The 26,240-nt window shown below is 49.8% G+C and overlaps 4 protein-coding genes across 8 annotated transcripts in view; all 4 read left to right on the top strand.

Annotated features, from left to right (window-relative positions):
• Positions 1–26,240, top strand: part of LOC116981521 (gastrula zinc finger protein XlCGF26.1-like) — a 101,014-nt gene that overhangs the window by 20,706 nt on the left and 54,068 nt on the right. The window lies entirely within an intron of this gene.
• On the top strand, positions 1,069–3,431 carry LOC116981573 (gastrula zinc finger protein XlCGF7.1-like). 2 transcript variants are annotated; one of them, XM_033034689.1, is made up of 2 exons: positions 1,069–1,364; positions 2,027–3,431. In XM_033034689.1, exon 2 carries the CDS (start codon positions 2,552–2,554, stop codon positions 3,260–3,262), a length of 711 nt encoding a protein of 236 aa, XP_032890580.1. In that variant the 5' UTR covers positions 1,069–1,364; positions 2,027–2,551; the 3' UTR covers positions 3,263–3,431. The 2 variants fall into 2 exon arrangements, with proteins under 2 accessions (XP_032890580.1, XP_032890581.1); XM_033034690.1 differs by having other exon boundaries at positions 1,082–1,129.
• LOC116981535 (gastrula zinc finger protein XlCGF26.1-like) lies at positions 3,415–18,891 on the top strand. Of its 2 annotated transcripts, XM_033034621.1 has the most exons (4): positions 3,415–3,657; positions 6,541–7,296; positions 8,364–8,390; positions 17,722–18,891. In XM_033034621.1, the coding sequence occupies exons 1-4, from the start codon at positions 3,434–3,436 to the stop codon at positions 18,776–18,778; spliced, it is 2,064 nt and encodes a 687-aa protein (XP_032890512.1). In that variant the 5' UTR covers positions 3,415–3,433; the 3' UTR covers positions 18,779–18,891. The 2 variants fall into 2 exon arrangements, with proteins under 2 accessions (XP_032890512.1, XP_032890511.1); XM_033034620.1 differs by lacking the exons at positions 3,415–3,657; positions 6,541–7,296; positions 8,364–8,390 and adding an exon at positions 15,018–15,090 and having other exon boundaries at positions 17,462–18,891.
• On the top strand, positions 23,951–25,953 carry LOC116981560 (gastrula zinc finger protein XlCGF8.2DB-like). Of its 3 annotated transcripts, none has more exons than XM_033034669.1 (2): positions 23,951–25,005; positions 25,090–25,953. In XM_033034669.1, exons 1-2 carry the CDS (start codon positions 24,687–24,689, stop codon positions 25,560–25,562), a joined length of 792 nt encoding a protein of 263 aa, XP_032890560.1. In that variant the 5' UTR covers positions 23,951–24,686; the 3' UTR covers positions 25,563–25,953. The 3 variants fall into 3 exon arrangements, with proteins under 3 accessions (XP_032890560.1, XP_032890562.1, XP_032890559.1); XM_033034671.1 differs by having other exon boundaries at positions 23,951–25,282; positions 25,451–25,953; XM_033034668.1 differs by having other exon boundaries at positions 23,952–25,953.

Raw genomic sequence — 26,240 nt, 5'->3', positions numbered from 1 at the left:
TCAATCGTATACGTTAGTGAGACACCAGAATATTCACACCGGGCAGAGGCCGTTCACCTGCTCTGAGTGGGATGTGATTCAATCATTCCTTTGTGTTAGTGGCGCACCAGAGAATTCAGACAGGAAACAAAATAGGGATTAACGGATCCCTTTCAGAATGGCAGGCAGTGACTAGTGGGGCACCACGAGGCTCGGTGCTGGGACCCCAGCTATTTACAATATACATTAATGATTTAGATGAAGGGATTAAAAGTAACATTAGCAATTTTGCAGATGACACAAAGCTGAGTGGCAGTGTGAACTGTGACGAGGATGCTGTGATGATGCAGGGTGACTTGGACAGGTTGGGGGAGTGGGCAGATTCAGTGTCATGTGGATAAATGTGAGGTTATCCACTTTGGTGGCAAATACAGGAAGGTCTTGATCTAAATGTAGTTAAATGGGAAAAGGGGAAGTACAACGGGATCTGGGGGGTCCTTGTTCATCAGTCAATGAAAGTAAGCATGCAGGTCCAGCAGGCAGTGAAGAAAGCGAATGCTGGAGTGACGCAGCGGGACAGGCAGCATCTCTGGAGAGAAGGAATGGGAGACGTTTCGGCTTGAGACCTTTCTTCAGACAAAAATTACATTTTTTTTTTACAATTACAATTCACTTTATTGTCATTTGGACCCCTTGAGGTCCAAACGAAATGCCGTTTCTGCAGCCATACATTACAAACAAATAGACCCAAGACACAACATAATTTACATAAACATCCATCACATTGCTGTGATGGAAGGCCAAAAAAACTTCTCTCTCCACTGCACTCTCCCCCCCGATGTCAGAGTCAAAGTCAAAGCCCCCGACGGTACTTGGCTCATGATTTACTATATCTACTGTATCCACTGTTCCAGGTTTCAACGTCTGGGGGCACACAAAAGGACCAAGTGACTGTTCTCCATTCGGGAACGTTGAGCCGGTGATTTCAGGTCATCTCCATGGCGCCGTCCTTACCCAGAAATCCCCGCGCCCCAGAAATCGCCCTATGTTGCAGACGATATGAACTGCGCAGGCGCGGGGAGCCCGGAAGTGGCGCGACCCTGGCGCGCATGCGGTCCGCGGACAAAAGACTCCGGAGGATCGGCGGCGGGTAGGAGCGGGGATCCGGGCGCGGGATCAGTCAGCACCGAGGCCCGGCCTGAGGAGCGGCCCCCGGCTGCGGGGAGAATCGGTGCGGTCCCCGGGGACCCGGTGGCCCGTCACGTGCTGGTCCTTCTCCTCTCCCTCCGCACCCGGGCCCCGGGGAGTTTCCCGCCCGTCAGTGACGGCGCATGCGCATCGACTGCACGGTGACGGATAGACCGGTTTCTGTCTCGCGGGCGGTTGTGGGTAAAGAGGCGGCCATGGCCAAACACACACAGGTGTCTTTTTCTCCGAGCGTATTATCACCTTCCATTGCTTGAGTGAGGCTGCACTCACATTGCTCCAACTGCATCTGATTTGTACAACCCAGCGGTGTGAGCATTGAATTCTCTCATTTTAAATAACTTCCACCCCAGGCGTTTTGCCGGTTCTACAGTTCTCCACATTGTTCCCCTCTCGAGATCATACCTCCCCCTGCCAACAGTGGGTCTACCAGGCACCTCCCTGCCTGAGGTCTTCTGTGGCCATTGATCCTGGACTTTTCCCACCTCCTGCTCTTCACACCACCCACCCCATGCTTAAACATAGAAAATAGGTGCAGGAAGAGGCCATTCTGCCCTTCGAGCCAGCACCGCCATTCATTGTGATCATGACTGATCGTCCCCAATCAATAACCCGTGCCTGCCTTCTCCCCCTTTCCCTTGATTCCACTAGCTTTCATTCTCAAGAAGGGTGTCGACCTGAAACACCACCAGTCCTTTTCCTCCAGAGTTGATGTCTGATCCGCTGAGTTACTCAAGCACTTTGTATCTTACTTTGGTAAACACACCACAGAGACTAAAATGATCTAATCTGAAACACTATACTTAACCAATTAATGTCCTTTCTGTAACTCATTTTGCAGGGGGGAAAAGCGGAGAATTTGCAGCTGCCAATCGCAAGCTCAACGACACATTTGATCTGCAGTGGCGTTGTTCAGTTCTCCGGTCCTGAATGTCATCGATCCTTGTATTATGGAAAAGGGGATGCATGTTTCCTTTATTTCCGTAAAGGGATGACGTACCGTACAGTAACCTCATGGGCAGTGATTCTCCCACCCTTGAGTGAGTGTGTTGAGACAACCGACTGTGGAGGGAGCTTCGACCCTTGACACAGCTGAAGGTAACAAACTGGTCACGATGCAGAGAAACTAAGCACGCGTACAATGTTGGAGTGAGATTGGATGCCACCTTGTCGGCTGCTTCAAGTCATTGATCAAAAAGTGAACATATATTTCATTTGCAGTACAAATATGGATCACGCTCTCGATCCAGTTCCCTGAGAACACAACAGCTGCGTCCCCGCTGGAGGTTGGTTGTTCAACTCTCCAAGTGCAGGAAGGAGTCACCGTGACATTCTGACCGACGAAGTGCCAGGGGGGGGTCACGGCATGGAAACATTATTCACCTGCTCTGAGTGTGGGAAGGGATTCGCTCAAACTTCCCGGCTGCTAGTACACCAGCGGATTCACACCGGGGAGAGACCGTTCGCCTGTTCTGTGTGCCGGAAAAGATTCATTCAGTTATCTCAGCTGCAGACACACCAGCGAGTTCACACTGGCGAGAGGCCGTTCGTCTGTTCTGAGTGCGGGAAGGGATTCACTCAGTTATCTCAGCTACAATCACACTGGCGGATTCATACTGGGGAGAGGCCGTTCATCTGTTTTGAGTGTGGGAAGGGATTCATTCAGTTATCTCAGCTACAGTCACATTGGCGGATTCACACTGGGGAGAGGCCGTTCATTTGTTTTGAGTGTGGGAAGGGATTCATTCAATTATCGCATCTCGGGTCACACCAGCGGATTCACACTGGGGAGAGGCCGTTCGCCTGTTCTGTGTGTGGGAAGAGATTCATTCAATTATCTCAGCTTCAATCGCACCAACGGATTCACACCGGGGAGAGGCCGTTCACTTGCTCTGTGTGTGGGAAGGGATTCATCCAATTATCGCACCTCAGGTCACACCAGCGGGTTCACACCGGGGAGAAGCCGTTCACCTGTTCTGTGTGTGGGAAAAGATTCACCCAGTCTTCCAACCTGATGGCTCATCAGCGAGTTCACACTGGAGTGGAAGTTTCAACAAGATGTTTCTTCACTCTTTGACCAGTTGCTAAGTCCAGTGGTGGCTCCTGGTGTTGGACTCTGCAGTTACTGCTGCTGCTGCTCATCACACCCTGGACAAGACCCTGGTCATTTGGCACAGTTGGGGTTTGTTCTGCCGTTATAACTGGCCTGGAATTTAATATCTAAAATAAAGGAGATCTGCTATAAACCATGTCTGTGTCGCTGCACGCAATATACCCAGAGCCATTCGGCCCATCTGGACTCTTCTACTCTTTCTCCCCTGGTGAATCATTGAATGTTTGTTTCACTGTTTACTTTGGGAAGGTGAAAAGGGTAGACACAAAATGCTGGAGTAACTCAGCAGGACAGGCAGCATCTCTGGAGAGAGGGAATGGGAGACGTTTCGGCTCGAGACCCATCTTCAGACGAAAACGGTACAGGGTTCATGAACTACTGTATCCACTGTTCCAGGTGTGAACTTCTGGGGGCATAATATTATGCAATGGCTGGTGAGTTGGCTTGTTTTGGTGGTGGTCGGCATCATATTGTGCACGTGTGTGCTTCCCTACTGCCCTGTGAGGAGTGCCAAGAGGGTGGAGGGGTGGCATTGAACCTGAGGGCCGGATGTAACCGGAATTTGGGGTGTATGGGGTTAATATGAGGTGAAATTGTGTTCAAAACACCACCCTGCATGCTTGGGCTGATTAAAAGGGGCTAGTAAATCACGAGGATGCCTGCACAGTGGTTAAGATAAGCTTAACTAAGTGAAACTAGCTCAGTGTTCAAGAAGGAACTGCAGATGCTGGAAGATCGAAGGTACACAAAATTGCTGGAGAAACTCAGCGGGTGCAGCAGCATCTATGGAGCGAAGGAAATAGGCGACGTTTCGGGCCGAAACCCTTCTTCAGACTGATGGGGGGTGGGGGGGGGAGAAGGAAGGAAAAGGGGAGGAGGAGGAGCCCGAGGGCGGGTGGATGGGAGGGTGGGAGGAGACAGCTAGAGGGTTGAGGAAGTGGAGGAGACAGCAAGGGCTAGCAAAATTGGGAGAATTCAATGTTAATGCCATCCGGACGCAAGGTCCCCAGGCGGAATATGAGGTGCTGTTCCTCCAATTTCCGCTGATGCTCACTCTGGCAATGGAGGAGACCCAGGACAGAGAGGTCGGATTGGGAATGGGAGGGGCAGTTGAAGTGCTGAGCCACCGGGAGGTCAGGTTGGTTATTGCGGACTGAGCGGAGGTGTTCGGCGAAACGATCGCCCAACCTCCGCTTAGTCTCACCGATGTAGATCAGCTGACATCTAGAGCAGCGGATGCAGTAGATGAGGTTGGAGGAGATACAGGTGAAACTAGCTCAGTGTCTGATCGAACCCATAACTCACGCCATTATGGAACGGATAGTTAATTTAACACATAATCACCTCACATTCATAGATATGATTATTATACAATATATAACCATATAACAATTACAGCACGGAAACAGGCCATCTCGGCCCTTCTAGTCCGTGCCGAACACTTACTCTCCCCTAGTCCCATCTACCTGCACTCAGGCCATAACCCTCCATTCCTTTCCCGTCCATATACCTATCCAATTTATTTTTAAATGATAAAATCGAACCTGCCTCCACCACTTCCACTGGAAGCTCATTCCACACCGCTAGCACCCTCTGAGTAAAGAAGTTCCCCCTCATGTTACCCATAAAGGTTTGTCCCTTAATTCTCAAATCATGTCCTCTTGTTTGAATCTTCCCTACTCTCAATGGGAAAAGCTTATCCACGTCAACTCTGTCTATCCCTCTCATCATTTTAAAGACCTCTATCAAGTCCCCCTTTAACCTTCTGCGCTCCAAAGAAGTACTTTTGATTATTATTGTTTGTATACTCGGTAACATGTAGTTAGATAGGGGGGGGGGGGGGGGGGATTAATGTAGACTCATGACTCCAAGGGGTGTAGTGTAGTGTAAGGGTTAAACTGACAATTTGAGCTAAAACGTGAAATGGAGTTCTCAGCTCCGTCAGCAGCCAGACATTCCATAGCCTCCCCAAAACAAGTTTCCAGACTCGTTATCTCCTCACGCCTGTGATCGTTGCCTGGCAGCGCAGCCTTTCCCAGGACATTCTCTGGGGGAAAGGTTGCGCTGGCGGACAAAACACGACAGCAATAGTGGGGTCGACCACCCGCTCCCCCTCCCCCTGCCGCTAGTAGCGTAGAAACCTTGCAGACAAGGTGGGGCTTATGATTGGGGCAGTATCTGCTCTGATAAGAAATGCCATAAAGATTGGCGTTGGGCGCCCTTTCGGTTGGACCGTGGACCTCAGCCTTGGACCGTGTCGCGAACGGTGTCTGGTGATCTTGAACATAACATCCTGCGGCATGCTCTGCCGTGTACTCGAGGTTTGCGAGTGCGTTTGGGGATACGTGCGTGTCTGTGCCTTATTTAGCAGTGTCATAAATTACTGAGTGAATCGAAACTGTTATTGAAAGTAGGCATCCAGGTGCAGCAGGCAGTGAAGAAAGCGAATGGTATGTTAGCATTCATAGCAAAAGGATTTGAGTATAGGAGCAGGGAGGTTCTACTGCAGTTGTACAGGGTCTTGGTGAGACCACACCTGGAGTATTGCGTACAGTTTTGGTCTCCTAATCTGAGGAAAGACATTCTTGCCATAGAGGGAGTACAGAGAAGGTTCACCAGACTGATTCCTGGGATGTCAGGACTTTCATATGAAGAAAGACTGGATAGACTCGGCTTGTACTCGCTAGAATTTAGAAGATTGAGGAGGGGATAACTCAGTCAGATAGCATCTGTGGAGAAAAGGAATAGGTGAGTGAGAGTCAGCATCTTAGAAACTTACAAGATTATTAAGGGGTTGGACAGGCTAGATGCAGGAAGATTGTTCCCGATGTTGGGGAAGTCCAGAACAAGGGGTCACAGTTTAAGGATAAGGGGGAAGTCTTTTAGGACGGAGATGAGAAAAACATTTTTCACACAGAGAGTGGTGAATCTCTGGAATTCTCTGCCACAGAAGGTAGTCGAGGCCAGTTCATTGGCTATATTTAAGAGAGAGTTAGATGTGGCTAAAGGGATCAGGGGGTATGGAGAGAAGGCAGGGATGGGATACTGAGTTGGATGATCAGCCATGATCATATTGAATGGCGGTGCAAGCTCGAAGGGCTGAATGGCCTACCCCTGCACCTATTTTCTATGTTTCTATGAATCCAGTGATTTATCGAAAACAGCAAACCATGGAGACTAAAATCACCTCGTCTGAAACACTGATCTTTGCCTGTTAATTTAGTGTAAACCTTTTCTTACAGGATAGAACAAGCAGAGGATATTGATGCTCGGGAATCTCAAACTCCTTCAGTTAACCAGCACCTGAACGCGTGGGAGGGATTCACTGTGTCAACTGAGCCGACGAGGCACCATAAATTCCCCAGCATGGAGACATTATTCACTAGCTCTGAGAGTGAGCTGGGATTCACTCAATCTTCCCACCAGCAAGATCACGCTGTGGAGAAACCATTTCCCTGTCCCGATTGTGGGAAGGGATTCACTCAAGCAAACAACCTGAAGAGACACCAAAAGCAAGTTCACGCTGAACTTGTCCAGATTGCCCAGAAAACAATTCCCTGTCCCGATTGTGGGAAGCGATTCTCTCAGGCCGGCAACCTGAGGACACACCAGATAATTCACACAGGGGAGAAGCCCTTCATCTGTCCTTTGTGTGGGAAGGGATTTACTGCATCATCTGGGCTGCAGACACATCAGCTGATTCACACCGGGGAGAGGCCGTTCACCTGCTCTGAGTGTGGGAAGGGGTTTATGCAGTTATGCCACCTACAGTCACACCAGCGGATTCACACTGGGGAGAGGCCGTTCACCTGCTCTGATTGTGGGAAGGCGTTCATTCAAGCCGGCAACCTAACGACACACCAGATAATTCACACGGGGGAGAAGCCCTTCACCTGCTCTGTTTGTGGGAAGGGATTGACCTCATCATCGAGGCTACTGACACATCAGCTGATTCATACCGGGGAGAAGCCGTTCACCTGCTCTGGTTGTGGGAAGGGGTTCTCTCAAGCCTGCAACCTGAAGAAACACCAGAAACTTCACACTGAGTTGTGGCTGAGTTCACCTGTTCTGTGTGTGGGGAGAGACTTACTCCGTCTCCCAACCTGGTAACCCATGAGGGAGTTCACACTGGGGGAGGGAGGTCAGGGTTAACCATCGCAGTTGCTGAATACTTTTGCTGTTGATCTAATGTGTGGAGAAGAACTGCAGATGCTGGTTTAAATTGAAGGTTGACACAAAATGCTGGAGTAACTCAGCGGGGCAGGCAGCATCTCTGGAGAGAAGGAATCTCTGGAGACCCTTCTTCCCTTCTGTCTGTGCCGCTGAGTTACTCCAGCATTTTGCGTCCACCTGCTGTTCAACAAAGCTCTGTTCAAGCTTAAGTCCACAAGTGTCTGCTGGTGTTGGAGTCTGTGGTGTCTGCTCATCACATCTAGGACTGAGTACTGCACTGGGCACGATCGGGGGGGGGTGAGATTATTTTCTTGTTTATTGTCACGTGTAGCGAGGTACAGTGAAGAAGCTTCTGTTGCTGGGGGGGTGGAGCCTGCCTGGGCCGACCAGCGGTAGCCAGTGCAATAGTCTTGGGCGGGCCACGTATGGGGCCGGAGGATGTGCTGGTGGGAACAAAAAGGAACCAGAGTGGGGGGGAACCGTTGTGATGGGGATCGGGGGGGGGGGGGTGAACAACAAAGGGGGACCAGGTGTGGGGGGACCGCCCATGAGGGGTGGGGGAGAGAATAAGTGGGTAGGCAAGCAAAGTGTTTAACTATGACTTGTCACCTGTGACAATAAAGTATTCACTCATTCATTTTAAGGAAAGACAATACATGATTACAATTGCTATTGTCATTGCTGTATCTGAGCTGGAATTACACCGGAAATTGGAGGAACAGCACCTCATATTCCGCTTGGGTAGTCTGCATCCTGGTGGCATGAACATTGAATTCTCACAATTCTGTTAACCCTTGCTGTCTCCTCTCCTTCCTATCTCTCCCTCAGCCCTCGGGCTCCTCCTCCTCCTTTTTCCTTTCTTCTCCCCCCCCCCCCCCCCCCCCCCTATCAGTCTGAAGCAAAGATCTTATATAGGGTGGTTGCACGAAAGGTCACTGGGTCATAGGGCTCGACGCACGGAGCCGCTAAATCCAACTGGAAGACATCCGTCACTTCCAGTATATGTTATTAATGCTAGAAACACGTACTTTCCTACCTGTTAAAAACCGCCAAAATGCTGAATTTTTGCGCTGAAAAAAAATTGTGGGAGTCGGGGTGACTGTGAGAGACATGTAACCAACTTTAGAATTCCAAACGCGTAGCGAAATGAAGGTAAAGAGAAGCGAGAACTGAAGGGACAACAGCAGCTAGTGTGCTTGGTAAACATTGAAAATATTGGGAATTATCGCGTTTGCTCACTGCATTTCATCAACAGTAAGGCATTATTTGTGTTTTTTCTTGATTCCTTTGGCATCTAAAAAGTCTCAGGTGATAAATCTGGCTGTAAATATTTATTCAGATGCATTTTCATTTTGTATGTAAAAACCCACGAGAACCATGGGCGATTTAAAAAAATTACTCTGGCTGTTGTTGTCCCTTCAGCTCTCGCTTCTATTTGCAACTCACTTCTCCTTGGCATCAGCTCCACCTACATCAACCGACTCCAACTGGTCCAGAACGCAGCCGCCCGACTCATCACCCACACCAAATCCTGGCATCACATCACTCCAGTCCTCAAACAACTTCACTGGCTTCCCATCTCCCACCGGATCACCTACAAAATCCTGATCCTCACCTACAAAGCCCTCCACCATCTGGCCCCCCCATATCTCACTGACCTCCTCTCCCCCTACCAACCCTCACGGTCCCTCAGATCCACATCAGCCGGTCACCTCTCCATCCACAAGTCCAACCTCCGCAGTTTTGGGGACAGAGCCTTCTCCAAGGCAGCTCCCAGGCTCTGGAACTCCCTCCCCCAACTGATCCGCAATTCCGTGTCCCTCACCATCTTCCAGTCCCGCCTCAAGACCCATCTCTTCACCTCTGCCTATCCTTAGCCCCACGTCCCGTCCCTTTTCATCTGTGCATTAATTGCCTCATATTGTGTTTTGAATTGTATTCTGTCTTTACTTTGTGTACTAGTCATGTCTCTACTCTTTATTTCATTCCCCTTACATGTTTTTCCTCTACCTGCTAAATTTTTGTAAGGTGTCCTTGAGACTCTTGAAAGGCGCCCATAAATAAAATTTATTATTGTTATTATTATTATCTACCGTCATTTCTCCTCACCTTTGCAATTCTGAAATAGGCTAAATGTCTCACACGCTTATCCCGATTTCCATAATTATTTACAGCGCAAAAATTGACAATTTCAGCGGTGGGGTTTTAACGGGCCCGCTACGCTGGAAACAATGGTAAGTGCCTACCTGGAGTTCATCGCGTGTAATCCATTTGGAGTAGCGTAGCAGCAGTACGGGACATGGGTCGTGACCCGACTGCCGTGAAACCTCCCTATAGCTATAAGATATAAGATCTTTAGTCTGAAGAAGGGTTTCGGCCCGAAACGTTGCCTATTTCCTTCGCTCCATAGATGATGCTGCTGCACCCGCTGAGTTTCTCCAGCATTTTTTGCCTACCTTCAATTTTCCAGCATCTGCAGTTCCTTCTTAAACACTGGGATTTAATATTCTGGGTCTGTGATAAATGAATGAGTTTGATTGTAAACCCAGTGTCTCAGGTCCTTGTCTCTGCAACACACTCGATGCAGGTGGAGAGGCCATTCGGCCCAGCTGGCCCTGCCACTGCTCCTTCGATGACCCAGGGGGTCCACATTCTTCAATCTGAGTGAATGAGTTACAGGAGCGGCCCCCCGGCTGCGGGGAGAATCAGTGCGGCCCCCGGGCACACGGTGTCCCGCCAGCTGGGGGCGCTGCTGGCCCTTCCCCTTCCCCTTCCCCCCGGGGATTCCCCGCCCGTCAGTGACGTTGCCCGGGGGCAGCCGGTCCGAGCGGCGCATGCGCATCGACTGCACGGCGACGCATAGACCGCTTTCTGCCTCGCGGGGCGTTGTGGGTAAGGAGGCGGCCATTGCCAAGACCACCCGCGAAGTGTTGCAGAGCCGCAGAGCGTGTTTGTGACTACAAGCATGGATTTCCTGCCTCAAGAGAGTGTGATCAGAAGATACAAGCAATTACACGGAGAGTGGTGAATTTGTGGAAATCTCTGCCACAGAAGGTAGTTGAGGCCAGTTCATTGGCTATATTTAAGAGGGAGTTAGATGTGGCCCTTGTGGCTAAAGGGATCAGGGGGTATGGAGAGAAGGCAGGGATGGGATACTGAGTTGGATGATCAGCCATGATCATATCGAATGGCGGTGCAGGCTCGAAGGGCCGAATGGCCTCTACTCCTACACCTAATTTCTATGTTTACAGGAGCACGGTCATCTAACTGGCACTCAATGGCATTGCCATCGTACAGTTCATCACCATCAATCCCCTGGGGGTGGGTCACCATAAAGCAGAATATCCACGGGACTGGCCACGGAAATGATCAGCCATGATCATATTGAATGGCGGTGCAGGCTCGAAGGGCCGAATGGCCTACTCCTGCACCTAATTTCTATGTTTCTATGTTTCTAAATGCTCATAGTGGGGACGTGGGACTTGCCCAACAGGCGAGGTTACCCTCGTTGATGGAGTAAAAAAGAATAGGCCAAATCACAGGTAGATGACTGGCAGAGACGGCCCACTGTGGCGCAGACAAATAGAAAGTTGACGTAGATTGCCGCCAGCCAGTTTGTTCCCCCAGCTTCCTGTCAGCCTCGCTGTCACAGAGTGATGCTTCAACTCACCCTCTATCTATATCTATGTACTAGACAACGTGGGACCCGTTGGGTCCAATCACATGAGATGCCTGGTCCCCCAACGCAACCCATTCCCCAACACAATATTCCACCACTCCACCATAGCCCCCTGCTCCGGGCCCTGCTGTGGGGGTGGGGAGGAGCGGGACCCGGGGCGAGGACTAGGCCGCAGCCTCGGCATCTCCCTCCCCCACCTCCTGACAGCCCCCGCATCAAGTACAACTTCATCGCCGACGTGGTTTACATCGAGATCCTGGGGAGGTGAGGAGGGAGGGTGGGGGGGTTGTGGGAGAGGAGGAGGGAGGGGACGGGAGAGTGGGGGAGGAAGGGGGATAGAGAGAGAGAGGATGGCAGTGGGGGGTGGGAAAGGTGGGAGTGGGGGGTAGAGGGAGAGGAGGGGGGTAGAGAGGGGTTATGGAGGGAGGGAGGGAGTGACTGAGGGTGGGTGAAAGGAGAGGGAGGGAGTGGGAGAGGGGAAAGAATGGAGGAGGGGAGGGGGAAGAGGGTGGAGGGGAGGGAGGGGGAAGAGGGTGGAGGGGAGGGAGGGGGAAGAGAGAGGAGGGGAGGGAGGGGAAAGAGAGGAGGGGAGGGAGGGGAAAGAGAGGAAGGGAGGGAGGGGGTGAGCGGAGGAAGCAGAGGGCAGGTGAGATTGAGATGCGTTCACAGTGATATATTTTACATTATTACCATTTTAAACTTTGAAAACATCAGCCGCGCCTGCACAGTTGAGGGCTATGGGTGAGTGGAGGAATATTGCGTTGGGGGAACAGGGCCCAACGGGTCCCACTTGGTCTAGTAGAGACTAAAATGACCAAGTTTGGAACACTTACCTGTTAATGTTTGTTTTGTGAACTCTCGTATTCAGGGTAGTACAAGCAGAAGATTTGTGTACGGGAAGCTCAAAGTCAACCATCGGATATGCCGCGTCGTTCAGTTCACCAGTACCTGAACGAGTGGTAGGGGGCTTTCACTGTGTCAACTGAGCCGACGAGACGTCACAGCATGGAGATCGTTGATGTAAATCAGAAACAGCAAGGGCCCCAACACCGTTCCCTGTGGCTCGCCGGACTCGACTGGATATTGTTGTGAAGCCTCACCGTCTACTCCAACCTTTTGATGACGTTTGGTGAGGAATGAATCAATCCAGGAGTAGATGTTATTACAGATGCCAACGTAGTGAACCTTGCCCATCAACCTACGGTGGGGAACGGTGTCGAAGGCCTTGCTAAAGTCCATTATAATAAGATTGGCCTGCCCTCTGTTATCCAGACTGTTATTCCTCAGTTTTGGTCTCCAAATCTGAGGAAGGACATTATTGCCATAGAGGGAGTGCAGAGAAGGTTCACCAGACTGATTCCTGGGATGTCAGGACTGTCTTATGAAGAAAGACTGGATAGACTTGGTTTATACTCTCTAGAATTTAGGAGATTGAGAGGGGATCTTATAGAAACTTACAAAATTCTTAAGGGGTTGGACAGGCTAGATGCAGGAAGATTGCTCCCGATGTTGGGGAAGTCCAGGACAAGGGGTCACAGCTTAAGGATAAGGGGGAAATCCTTTAAAACCGAGATGAGAAGAACTTTTTTCACACAGAGAGTGGTGAATCTCTGGAACTCCCTGCCACAGAGGGTAGTCGAGGCCAGTTCATTGGCTATATTTAAGAGGGAGTTAGATGTGGCCCTTGTGGCTAAGGGGATCAGAGAGTATGGAGAGAAAGCAGGTACGGGATACTGAGTTGGATGATCAGCCATGATCATATTGAATGGCGGTGCAGGCTCGAAGGGCCGAATGACCTACTCCTGCACCTAATTTCTATGTTTCTATGTTTCTATTAACCAGGGTCTCGCATGACCTGCCTTTGCGGAATCCAAGTTGCCGCTCAACTAGTATATTGTGTATTTCAAAATGCCTCATAACATGGCCATGAATAATATGCTCAAGAAGTTTGCAGACAATTGAAGTCAAGGATACCTGACGATAATTGGCTGGATTTGAGTGGTCGCTCTTTTTGTAAATTGGGGAGATGTTTGCATTACACCAGTCACTGCAGTTCTCTGGTAGAAATTGATTTCTGGAATAATATCTGGAGGATTGGAGCAATGCTAGAATGACATTTTTTTTAAATTTCAAAATAGATCAGGTAATAAAGTAAGTAAGTAAGTACGTTTATTGGCCAAGTATTCACATACAAGGAATTTGCCTTGGTGCTCCACCCACATGTAACAACATGACATACAGTGACAGTTACGAATGACTCAGAAAACCCTAAACATTCATAATAATAAGACATTAATGATAAAACACCATTGATCAAGCATGTGAACCAACAAAACACCAGATCAAAGGGAGGCTACAGATTTTTGGCTGTTGAGTAGAGCAACTACTCGTGGATAAAAACTGTTTTTATGTCCGGCTGTGGCAGCTTTGACAGTCCGGAGTCGCCTTCCAGAGGGAAGTGATTCAAAGAGTTTGTGGCCAGGGTGAGAGGGGGTCAGAGATGATCTTGCCCGCTCGCTTCCTGGCCCTTGCAGTGTACAGTTCATCAATGGAGGGAAGGTTGCAGCCAATAACCTTCTCAGCTGATCGGATGATTCGCTGCAGCCTCCAGGTGTCGTGCTTGGTGGCTGAGCCAAACCAGACCATGATGGAGAAGGTGAGAACAGACTCTACGATGGCCGTGCAAATATATACAATACACGAACTGTGCAAAAATTCATCCAACATTTTCGGAGTCTGTACAAATTATTCAATACAGTCTACATACATTGCTCAAATTTCACAAATTCATGCCCTCTGGGCCACAGGCATGAAGAGGATTTCAATTCAGACAAAAGCTTTTCAACTCACTGTTTAAGAAGGAACTGCAGATGCTGGATTGAAGAAGGGTCTCGACCCGAAACGTCGCCTATTTCCTTCGCTCCATAGATGCTGCCTCACCCGCTGAGTTTCTCCAGCATTTTTGTCTACCTTTTCAACTCCCTCTTTGGTGATGAGCAAGTCACCACCGCTACTAGGAACGCTACTGGGGCCAAGATCAGGAAAATCAGATTGTTTTCCTCTGGTAAAAACTGAGCAAAACTGACGACCAAGAGCTTCGGCTTTATCTTTTGCTGCTGAAATGATGGTATTGTTCATGTGCAAAGGTGAATCTCCGGAGACTTCCTTTCGCTTGGATGTTATTGGTTCATAAGTCTGAATTTTGACACTTGTAAATGTAATGATGTTCAACAACTAAACGACCACACCGGTTGCGAGAGGTCACTGTTTTTCTCCACATACAAGTGTTTAAGAAGGAACTGCAGATGCTGGAAAATCGAAGGTAGACAAAAATGCTGGAGAAACTCAGCGGGTGCAGCAGCATCTATGGAGCGAAGGAAATAGGCAACGTTTCGGGCCGAAACCCTTCTTCAGTTCAGTTTAGTTTATTGTCACGTGTTTAGTTTAGAGATACAGCGCGGAAACAGGCCCTTCGGCCCCACCGAGTCCACGCTGACCAGCGATCTCCGCACACTAACATCATCCTACACACACTAGGGACAATTTCACATTTATACATTTTACATTTATTTCCTTCGCTCCATAGATGCTGCCGCACCCGCTGAGTTTCCCCAGTGTACCTAGGGGAAAAACAGTTCTTGGTTCATGTCGGAATTTCGACACATGTAAATGTAATGATGTTCACAACTAAACGACACACATCGGTTGCGAGAGGTTACTGTTCTCCACCTACAAGGGCAAAGTGGCTGGGGAACGCTGAGCCGGTGATTTCAGGTCATGCTCCATGGCGCCCGATTTACCCAGAAACGCCCGCGCCCCAGAACTCGCCCTATGTCGCAGGCGATACCAAGCGGCGCGCAGGCGCGGCGGAGCCGGAAGTGGGTGCGGCCAAGTCGCGCATGCGGTCCGTGGACAAAAGACTCCGGAGGATCGGCTGCAGGTAGGAGCGCGGATCAAGGACCTTGTTCTAGACACAGGGAACTGCGGGCGCGGCTTCACAAGGAAAAGACACAAAGTGCTGGAGTAACGCAGCCGGCCACAAAATAAGGGTCGTGACTGGAACAATCCCCGGACGTTAACACGACCCCCACACATACACACAATAGGGACATTTATTTATACATTTACAGTTACACCAGTAACATCAAGTCAATGAACCTACAAACCTGAACGTCTGTGATGTCCTATAGCAAGGACAGGCAGGTCTGTGGGGTAGCTCTGTTGGTGAGGCATCTTTTAGGGGAAATCTTTTAGGATTGAGATGAGAAAAACATTTTTCACACAGAGAGTGGTGAATCTGTGGAATTCTCTGCCACAGAAGGTAGTTGAGGCCACAGTTCATTGGCTATATTTAAGAGGGAGTTAGATGTGGCCCTTGTGGCTAAAGGGATCAGGGGGGTATGGAGAGAAGGCAGGTACGGGATACTGAGTTGGATGATCAGCCATAATAATAATAATAATAATAATAAATTTTATTTATGGGCGCCTTTCAAGAGTCTCAAGGGCACCTTACAAAAATTTAGCAAGTAGAGGAAAAACATGTAAGCGGAATGAAATAAATAGTAGAGACATGACTAGTACACAAAATTAAAGACAGAATTCAATTCAAAACACAATATGAGGCAATTCAAGCACAGATGAAAAGGGAGGGGGACGTGGGGCTAAGGATAGGCAGAGGTGAAGAGATGGGTCTAGAGGCGGGACTGGAAGATGGTGAGGGACACGGAATTGCGGATCAGTTGGGGGAGGGAGTTCCAGAGCCTGGGAGCTGCCCTGGAGAAGGCTCTGTCCCCAAAACTGCCATGATCATATTGAATGGCGGTGCGGGCTCGAAGGGCCGAATGGCCTACTCCTGCACCTATTTTCTATGTGTCTATTAAATTCAGTCCCTTGCGAGGGGAGACAGAGGGACTGACGAGGTAGAGTCGCTGTGGATAGAATTGAGGCGTTGCAAAGGTAAGAAGACACTAATTGGTGTTATCTACAGACCCCCAAATAGTAGCCTGGATATAGGGTGTAAGTTGCAGAAGGAGTTAAAATTGGCATGTAACAAAGGTAATGCCACTGTGGTGATGGGTGATTTCAATATGCAGGTAGGCTGGGAAAATCAGGTTGGTTCAGGACCCCCAAGAAAGGGAATTTGGAAAATGCCTCCGAGATATATGCAGTATAATGTGGATAAATGTGAGGTCATCCACTTTGGTGGCAAAAACAGGAAAGTAGACTATTATCTGAATGGTGGCCGATTAGGAAAAGGGGAGATGCAACGAGACCTGGGTGTCATGGTACACCAGTCATTGACAGTAGGCATGCAGGTGCAGCAGGCAGTGAAGAAAGCGAATGGTATGTTAGCATTCATAGCAAAAGGATTTGAATATAAGAGCAGGGAGGTTCTAATGCAGTCGTACAGGGTCTTGGTGAGACCACACCTGGAGTCTTGCGTACAGTTTTGGTCTCCTAATCTGAGGAAGGACATTCTTGCCATAGAGGGAGTACAGAGAAGGTTCACCAGAGTGATTCCTGGGATGTCAGGACTTTCATATGATAAAGACTGGATAGACTCGGCTTGTACTCGCTAGAATTTAGAAGATTGAGGGGGGATCTTATAGAAACGTACAAAATTCTTAAGGGGTTGGACAGGCTAGATGCAGGAAGATTGTTCCCGATGTTGGGGAAGTCCAGAACAAGTGGTCACAGTTTAAGGATAAGGGGGAAGTCTATTAGGACCGAGATAAGAAAAAAAAATTCACACAGAGAGTGGTGAATCTGTGGAATTCTATGCCACAGAAAGTAGTTGAGGCCAGTTCAGTGGCTATATTTAAGAGGGAGTTAGATGTGGTCCTTGTGGCTAAAGGGATTTGGGGGTATGGAGAGAAGGCAGGTACAGGATACTGAGTTGGATGATCAGCCATGATCATATTGAATGGCGGTGCAGGCTCGAAGGGCCGAATGGCCTCTACACCTGCACCTATTTTCTATGTTTCTATGATTCCTATTACATCTTTTCCCCTTCACCTTGAACCCATGTCCTTTGGTCCTCGATTCCCCTACTCTGGATAAAAGACTGTGTATCTACTCGATCTATTCCTTTCATGATTTTGTACAACTCTATAAGATCTCCCCCTCATCCTCCTGCGCTCCATGGAATAGAGTCCCAGCCTGCTCAACCTCTCCCTGTAGCTCACACCCTCTATTCCTGGCAACATCCTCGTAAACCTTTTCTGAACCCTTTCAAGCTTGACAATATCTTTCCAATAAGATATTATAGATAATTCTATAAACTGTTAATTTATTGTAAACTCTTTTTACAGGATAGAACAGGCCGAGGATCGACGTCCGGGAATCTCAAACTCCTTCAGTTCACCAGCAGCTGAACGCGCGGGAGGGATTCACTGTGTCAGCTGAGCCGCCAAGACACCAGACCGCTTGCAGCTATGGAGAAATCGTCCACCAGCCCTGAGCGTGGGCAGGGACTCGCTCAATCTCCCAGCCAGCAAGATCACACCGTGGAGAAACCGTTTGCCTGCCCCGATTGCGGGAAGGGATTCGCTCAAGTCTGCTACCTGAAGAGGCACCAGCGAACTCACTCCGGGGAGAGGCCGTTCACCTGCTCTGAGTGTGGGAAGGGATTCACTGCACTGTCCGGGCTGCAGAGACACCGGCAGATTCACACGGGAGAGAGGCCGTTCACCTGCTCCGTGTGTGGGAAAGGGTACGTACAATTGTCGAATCTCAGGACACACTACCAGCTTCACACCGGGGAGAAACCCTTCACCTGCTCTGACTGCGGCAAGGGATTTACTCAACTATCGGGACTACAGAAACACCAGCGGATTCACAGCGGGGAGCGGCCGTTCACCTGCTATGAGTGTGGGAAGGGGTTTATACAATCCTCTCACCTGCAGTCACACCAGCGAATACACATTGGAGAGAGGCCGTTCACCTGCTCTGTGTGCGGGAAGGGGTTTATTGATTTCTCTGGGCTACAGAGACACGAGCAGATTCACAGCGGGGACAAGCCATTCATCTGCTCTGAGTGTGGGAAGGGATTCAGTGATTCTTCCAGCTTGCTGACCCACCGGCGAATTCACACTGGGGAGAGGCCGTTCACTTGTTCCGTGTGTGGGATGGGGTTTGTACAATTATCTCAGCTACAGACACACCAGCCTATTCACACCGGGGAGAGGCCGTTCACTTGTTCTGAGTGTGGGAAGGGATTTATACATTTATACCGGCTACGTTCACACCAGCGGATTCACACTGGCGAGAGGCCGTTCGCCTGTCCTGTGTGTGGGAAGGGATTCACTGGGTTGAACTACCTGAAAAAACACGAGCGACTTCACACCACGGAGAGGCCGTTCACTTGTTCCGTGTGCGGGAAAGTATTTCTAGATGTGTCTCGGCTGCAATTGCACCAGCGAACTCACACCGGGGAGAGGCCGTTCATCTGTTCTGAGTGCGGGAAGGGGTTCACTAGGTTGATCTACCTGAAGAGACACGAGCAAGTTCACACCGGGGAGAGACTGTTCATCTGCTCTGAGTGCGGGAAGGGATTCACACGGTTTTCCAACCTGAAGACCCACCAGCAAGTTCACGCCGTGGAGAAGACACTTGCCTCTCCCAACTGATACTAGTAACCTGGTGGCCCAGCAGGGAATTCACACTGGGTAGGGGCTGCTCACATGTCTGTGCATGTCTGTTTATTGTCACTTGTGTCGAGGTACAGTGAAAAGCTTTTGTCGTGTTGAGAGGGATAGGCAGAGTTGACGTGGATAAGCTTTTTCCATTGAGAGTAGGGAAGATTCAAACAAGAGGACATGATTTGAGAATTAAGGGACAAAAGTTTAGGGGCAACATGAGGGGGAACTTCTTTACTCAGAGAGCGGTAGCTGTGTGGAATGAGCTTCCAGTGGAAGTGGTGGAGGCAGGTTCGTTTTTATCATTTAAAAATAAATTGGATAGGCATATGGACGGGAAAGGAATGGAGGGTTATGGTCTAAGTGTGCTTGCAGCATAATGTGGATAAATGTGAGGTTATCCACTTTGGTGGCAAAAACAGGAAAGTAGACTATTATCTGAATGGTGGCCGATTAGGAAAAGGGGAGATGCAACGAGACCTGGGTGTCATGGTACACCAGTCATTGAAAGTAGGCATGCAGTTGCAGCAGGCAGTGAAGAAAGCAAATGGTATGTTAGCATTCATAGCAAAAGGATTTGAGTATAGGAGCAGGGAGGTTCTACTGCAGTTGTACAGGGTCTTGGTGAGACCACACCTGGTGTATTGCGTACAGTTTTGGTCTCCTAATCTGAGGAAAGACATTCTTGCCATAGAGGGAGTACAGAGAAGGTTTACCAGACTGATTCCTGGGATGTCAGGACTTTCATATAAAGAAAGACTGGATAGACTCGGCTTGTACTCGCTAAAAGTTTGAAGATTGAGGGGGGATCTTATAGAAACTTACAAAATTCTTAAGGGGTTGGACAGGCTAGATGCAGGAAGACTGTTCCCGATGTTGGGGAAGTCCAGAACAAGGGGTCACGGTTTAAGGATAAGGGGGAAATCTTTTAGGACCGAGATGAGGAAAACATTTTTCACAGAGAGTGGTGAATCTGTGGAATTCTCTGCCACAGAAGGTAGTTGAGGCCACAGTTCGTTGGCTATATTTAAGAGGGAGTTAGATGTGGCCCTTGTGGCTAAAGGGATCAGGGGGTATGGAGAGAAGGCAGGTACAGGATACTGAGTTGGATGATCAGCCATGATCATATTGAATGGCGGTGCAGGCTCGAAGGGCCGAATGGCCTACTCCTGCACCTATGTTTCTATGTTTCGGTGCTGTAATTGTTATATGGTTATATGGTGTGCTAACCAGTCAACAGAAAGACAATACATGATTACAATTGTTGTAATTGCTATTTCTGAGCTGGGATTTAATTTTCAGTGTTTAAGATAAATAAATGTGTTTTGTTGTAAACCCAGTCCTTGCCTCTGTCTCTGCAACACACTCTATGTACGTGGAGAGGCCATTCGGCCCAGCTGGTCCCTGCCACCGTTGCTGTTCTTCCTTGGATGAGCCACGAGGTCCACGTTCTTCTGAGTTCATGAGATACAGAAGCTCTGATTGAAAGGCGGAGTAGACTTGATGGGCCAAACGGCCTAATACTACCCCTTATTCCTTCTGACCTTCTGATCATCTACACATGGCATTACCATCAGCGATGTTCACCGTGGCCAGAATGTCCACTGAATCAGCCACAAAAATACCATGTGGCTCATAGTGGGGATGTGGGACTTGCCCATCAGATGAGGCCACCTTCATTAATGGAGTGAAAACCTGGGCCAAGACACAGCGCGAGAGAGGACTGGCACAAATGGCCCCGGCCCAATCCTTTGCAGACATGAAATAAATCATAATCATACTTTATTAGCCAAGTATATTTTGCAACAGACGAGGAATTTGATTTGTCATATAGTCCATACCGACACAAAGCAACAAGGCACAGAAAACACATTTTAACATAAACATCCACCACAGCGATTCCTCCACATTCCCCACTGTGATGGAAGGCGAAGAAAAAAGTTCAATCTAGGGGGTGTCTCGAGCCTTCCGTTGACGGGACGATCTTGGCTCCCATAGCCGGCGGTCGGGCCCTCTGCATCGGGGGGGATCTCAGTTCCCCGCGCAAGGCGATCGGACACCGGGTCGGGGATAGTCGAACCATCTGTGACTTTGGAGCTTCCCGACATCAGTTTCTACTCGAGACTGCGAGCTCCTCGATGTTGAAATCCGCAGGCCGCGGTTAGAGCGTCGATCCCAGGCAAGGGATCGCAGGCTCCGATGGTAAGTCCACGGCCCCGCGGTGGGGCTCAAAGTCTCGAGCAAGGCCGCCAGCTCCACGATGTTAGGCCGCAGAGCGACCAGAGATACAACCCGGGAAAAAAACGCATCTCTGGCAAGGTAAGAGACTGAAAAAAGGTTTCCCCCGACCCCCCCACATAAATCAAACCAGAGAAATTTAACACAAACTTTTTAAAACACACTAAAAATACCAAAAAAAAAGAAAAGGCAGACAGACCGTTGGCGAATCTGATGTTGAGCCCAGACAGAAGACAAGGGCTTGTTCCCCCAGCTCACTATTGGCCTCTCTGTCACAGCGAGATGTCTCATCACGGAGACTAAAACACTGATCTTTACCTCGAGTCATAGAGTGATACAGTGTGGAAACAGGCCCTTCGGCCCAACTCGCCCACACCGGCCAACATGTCCCAACTACACTAGTTCCACTTACCTGCACTTGGTCCATATCCCTCCAAACCCGTCCCATCCATGTACCTGTCCAACTGTTTATTGAACGATAGGATAATCCCAGCCTCAACTACCTCCTCTGGCAGCTCGTTCCATACACCTACCACCCTTTGTATGAAAAAGCTACCCCTCAGATTCCTATTAAATCTTTTCCCCCTTCACCTTGAACCTGTATCCTCTGGTCCTCGATTCCCCTACTCTGGGTAAAAGACTCAATGCAGACCCGATCTATTCCTCTCATGATTTCGTACACCTCTATAAGATCTCCCCCTCATCCTCCTGCGCTCCATGGAATAGAGACCCAGCCTGCTCAACCTCTCCCTGTAGCTCACACCCTCTAGTCCTAGCAACATCCTCGTAAATCTTTTCTGAACCCTTTCAAGCTTGACAATACCTTTCCTATAAGATATTATAGATATTCCTATAACCTGTTAATTTATTGTAAACACTTTTTACAGGATAGAACAGGCAGAGTATTGACTTCCAGGAATCTCAAACTCCTTCAGTTCACCAGCACCTGAACGTGTGGGAGGGATTCACTGTGTCAGCTGAGCCGCCAAGACACCAGAGAGCTTGCAGCTATGGAGAAATCGTCCACCAGCTCTGAGTGTGGGCAGGGACTCGCTCAATCTCCTCACCAGCAAGGGGAAACCATTTGCCTGTCCGGATTGTGGGAAGGTATTCGCTCAAGTCTTAAAGATAGCGGAGTCAGGGGATATGGGGAGAAGGCAGAGACGGGGTACTGAGTTGGATGATCAGCCATGATCACATTGAATGGCGGTGCTGGCTCGAAGGGCTGAATGGCCTACTCCTGCACCTATTGTCTATTGTCTAAGTCTGCTCCCTGAAGAGACACCAGCGAATTCACTCCGGGGAGAGACGTTCACCTGCTCTGTGTGTGGAGAAGGGTATGTTCAATTGTCGAATCTCAGGACACACTATCAGCTTCACACCGGGGAGAAACCCCTCACCTGCTCTGAGTGCGGGAAGGGATTCACACGATTTTCCAACCTGAAGACCCACCAGCAAGTTCACGTTGTGGAGAAGCCACTGGCCTCTCCCAACTGTGCATAAGGCTTCACTGATACTAGTAGCCTGGTGGCCCAGCAGAGAATTCACACTGGGTAGAGGCTGCTCACATGTTCTGTGCGTTTTGTTTATTGTCACTTGTGTCGAGGTGCAGTGAAAATCTTTTGTTTTGTGCTAACCAGTCAACAGAAAGACAATACATGATTACAACTGTTATTGTAATTGCAATTTCCGAACTGGGATTTAATTTTCTGCGTTTAAGATAAATAAATGAGTTCTGTTGTAAACCCAATGTCTCAGGTCCATGCCTCCGTCTCTGCAACACACTCGATGTAGGGGGAGAGGCCATTCGGCCCAGCTGCTCCCTGCCACTGGAGCATGTGACAATAAATGCATCAAGTCTACTCCGCCATTCCCTCATGGCGGATCTATCCCGTTCTCCTAACCCCATGCTTCTACCTTCTCCCCATCACCTTTGACACCCGGCTACATCGATTACATCGGTTGCGAGATGTCACTGTTGCTCTCCATATACAAGGATTATGCTCCCCATAGTGCAAGGGTTCCCAACCTGGGGTAAATTTACCCCCAGGGGGGAAATTTCGCCCACCCAGGGGGTAAATTTGGTGATTCTGGATTTGTGCCTATTTTCTCTCATTGACCGACTGTGTTGGTTCTGGTATCTGTTCACCATGAGTTGTTCATAAATAAGTGAAATAACATTGCTAGTGCTATTAACAAGTGCTATTAAGGTTACCAGGGTTAAACGGGAAGAAAACGGTTGGGCACCCCTGACCTAGTGGTTGTGGTCCATTGAGGAACGCTGAGCCGGTGATTTCAGGTCATGTCCATGGCGCCCTTTTTACCCAGAAACCCCCGCGCCCCAGAACTCGCCCTATGTTGCAGGCCATACCAAGCGCGCAGGCGCGGAGAGCCCGGAAGTGGGTGCGGCCAAGTCGCGCATGCGGTCCGTGGACAAAAGACTCCGGAGGATCGGCGGCGGGTAGGAGCGGGGATCCGGGCGCGGGATCAGTCAGCACCGAGGCCCGGCCTGAGGAGCGGCCCCCGGCTGCGGGGAGAATCGGTGCGGAAACACATACGTGTCGTGTCGCTGATGTGTGAGAGTCCAGACCTGGAACAACGGATACAGTGGGTGGGGGTGGGGGAGGTGAATCTCTGCCGAAGCTGAACGGTCTGTCGGGCCCTGGACACAGTGGAGGGAGGAGGCTCAGGGGCAAGTGTTGCATCTGCTGCGGTTACATGGGCGGGGGCGGAGGAGGGAAGGGACGAGTTCACCAGGGAGTTGTGGAGGAACGGTCCTTGCTGAAAGGGGTGGAGATGGGAAGATGTGGCGAGTGTTGGGATCCCGTTGGAGGATTCTGTGTTGTATGTGATGGGATGACAGGTAAGGACAAGGGGGGGGGATTCTGTCCCTGTTGCGACCAGGAGGGGGAGGGGGAACAAGGGCGGAGCTGCAGGGTACAGAGGAGACGCATGTGAAGCCCTCATCAATGATGGAAGAGGGGAACCCCCATTCCCTAATGAATGCTAGACATCTCGGATGTCCTGGTATAGTCCAACATGTTCCTCTTCCTACCCGTCGCTCCTCGTCCGACCACTGGTACTTAGGCGGGTGACGGCTGATCAGATTTCACAGAGTGAAGGCGGGGGATGAAGCACAGGTGGCATAGCAGTGGTCAGGAATTATTTCTCCTCAGGTGCTGCAGGACACGTGTGGATGGTGGGTGGAGAGTGATTTCCAGGCTGGCTTTGTTGAAGTCCCGTGCAACGGCGGGTAAGGCGTCTGACTACGCCGACTGGTGTTTGTTGACCATTGGTGTGCAGCTCATTCAGTGCTGGACAGACGTCCTCCAGCATGGATGTAGATGATGATGGAGGTGAATTCCCTCGGGAAGTGGAAGGGACGGCACTTCACCACAAGGTGTTCCAGGTGTAAAGAGCAAGCCATGCGTAACCCACCGCTTTGTGACAAGGCTCACCGTTGACACTAAAATCACCTCTTCTGACGCACTCGTCTTAATCTATTAATGTTTATTGTGAACTCTTTTATTCAAGGTGGAACGAGCAGAAGATTTTTGTTGGGGAATCTCAAACTCAACCCATCAGATCCGCAGTGTCGTTCAGTTCACCAGCACCTTGCGAGGGATTCACTGAGCTGACGAGACGCCGGGGAGTTCACAGCATGGAGACATTATCCACCAGCTCTGAGTGTGAGCAGGGGTCCACTCAATCTCCCCACCAGGTGACCCACCAGCAAGATCACGCTCTGGGGAAACCATTTGTCTGTCCCGATTGTGGGAAGGGATTCACTCAAGCAGGCCACTTGACGAGGCACCAGAGAATTCACACGGGGGAGAGGCCGTTCAGCTGCCCCGAATGTGGGAAGGGATTCACTCAATCGCATATGTTAGTGAGACACCAGAGAATTCACACCGGGGAGAAGCCGTTCTCCTGCACTGAGTGTGGGAAGGGATTCGTTCATTCCTTTGCGTTAGTGGCGCATGAGAGAATTCACACCGGGAATAGGCCATTCATCTGCTCCGAGTGTGGAAAGGGGTTCATTGACTCATCTGCGTTGCAGACACACCAGAGAATTCACAGCGGGGAGAGGCCGTTCACCTGCACTGAGTGTGGGAAGGGATTCACTCGTTCATCTGCGTTACTGAGACACTGCAGAATTCACACCGGGAAGAGGCCGTTCATCTGCTCCGAGTGCGGGAAGGGGTTCATTGACTCGTCTGCGTTGCAGGCACACCAGAGGATTCACACTGGGGAGAGGCCGTACACCTGCTGTGTTTGTGGCAAGGGATTCGCTCATTTGACCAACATGATAACACATCAGCGCATTCACACCGGCGAGAAGCCCTTCAACTGTCCCGAGTGTGGGAAGCGATTCACGCATTCGTCTACGTTAATGAGGCACCAGAGAGTTCACACCGGGGAGAGGCCGTTCATCTGCTCCGGGTGTGGGAAGGGATTCACACAATATTCCCACCTGATGACCCACCAGCGAGTTCACTCTGTGGAGAAACCAGTTGCCTCTCCCAACTGTGGGTAGAGTCTCACTGGTAAATCTAACCTGGTGACCCACCAGAGAATTCACATTGGGGGAGAGGCCACTCACCTGTTTAGTGTGTGGGAAGGGATTCACTTGATTATCTGAGCTGTTGACACCAGCTCGTTCACGCTGGGTGGGGGCGCGGGCATTTGAAGTGAGTTTTTGATTCACTGTTTAACCATCACGGTTGCTGAGTCCAGTTGCAAGTCCACAAGCGACTACTGGTGTTGGACTGTGCGGGTACTGCTGATGTTCATCACACCCAGGACTGAACCTTGGTCGCTGGACATAGTTGGGGTTTGTTCCGATGTTGTTACTAACCCCTGTAACTGGGCTGGAGTTTAATATCTTGGATATGTGACAAATAAAGAAGTTCTGTTGTAAAACCTGAGACTCTCTCTGCATGCAATCTCCCTCGAGAGGCCCTTCGGCCCGTCTGTTCACTGCCAGTCTTTCACCTCTGATGACTCCTTTGGAATGTTCTTGCATTTCTTCTTCCTCTGTTTAGTTCGGGGAGGGAGGGTGAAACTTGTCATTGCTTCATGAATCTGAAATCATGGTTCACAATCATGAAAGTGTGACTACACAACAGAAACATAGAAATTAGGTGCAGGAGTAGGCCATTCGGCCCTTTGAGCCTGCACCGCCATTCAATATGATCATGGCTGATCATCCAAC

Source organism: Amblyraja radiata, chromosome 15 (genome assembly GCF_010909765.2).
Source record: "Amblyraja radiata isolate CabotCenter1 chromosome 15, sAmbRad1.1.pri, whole genome shotgun sequence".
Classification (NCBI taxonomy): domain Eukaryota; kingdom Metazoa; phylum Chordata; class Chondrichthyes; order Rajiformes; family Rajidae; genus Amblyraja; species Amblyraja radiata.
This window is presented reverse-complemented; position numbering and strand designations above follow the sequence as displayed.

Coding starts and splice junctions, on each gene's coding strand:
- LOC116981560 (XM_033034668.1), top strand. CDS start 24,687: ATGGAGACATTATCCACCAGCTCTGAGTGTGAGCAGGGGTCCACTCAA.
- LOC116981573 (XM_033034689.1), top strand. CDS start 2,552: ATGGAAACATTATTCACCTGCTCTGAGTGTGGGAAGGGATTCGCTCAA.
- LOC116981535 (XM_033034621.1), top strand. CDS start 3,434: ATGTCTGTGTCGCTGCACGCAATATACCCAGAGCCATTCGGCCCATCT. Junction 3,658..6,540: donor CCCATCTTCAGACGAAAACG/GTACAGGGTTCA, acceptor CTTTTCTTACAG/GATAGAACAAGCAGAGGATA. Junction 8,391..17,721: donor CAAAGATCTTATATAGGGTG/GTTGCACGAAAG, acceptor CTACCTGAAGAG/GCACCAGCGAACTCACTCCG.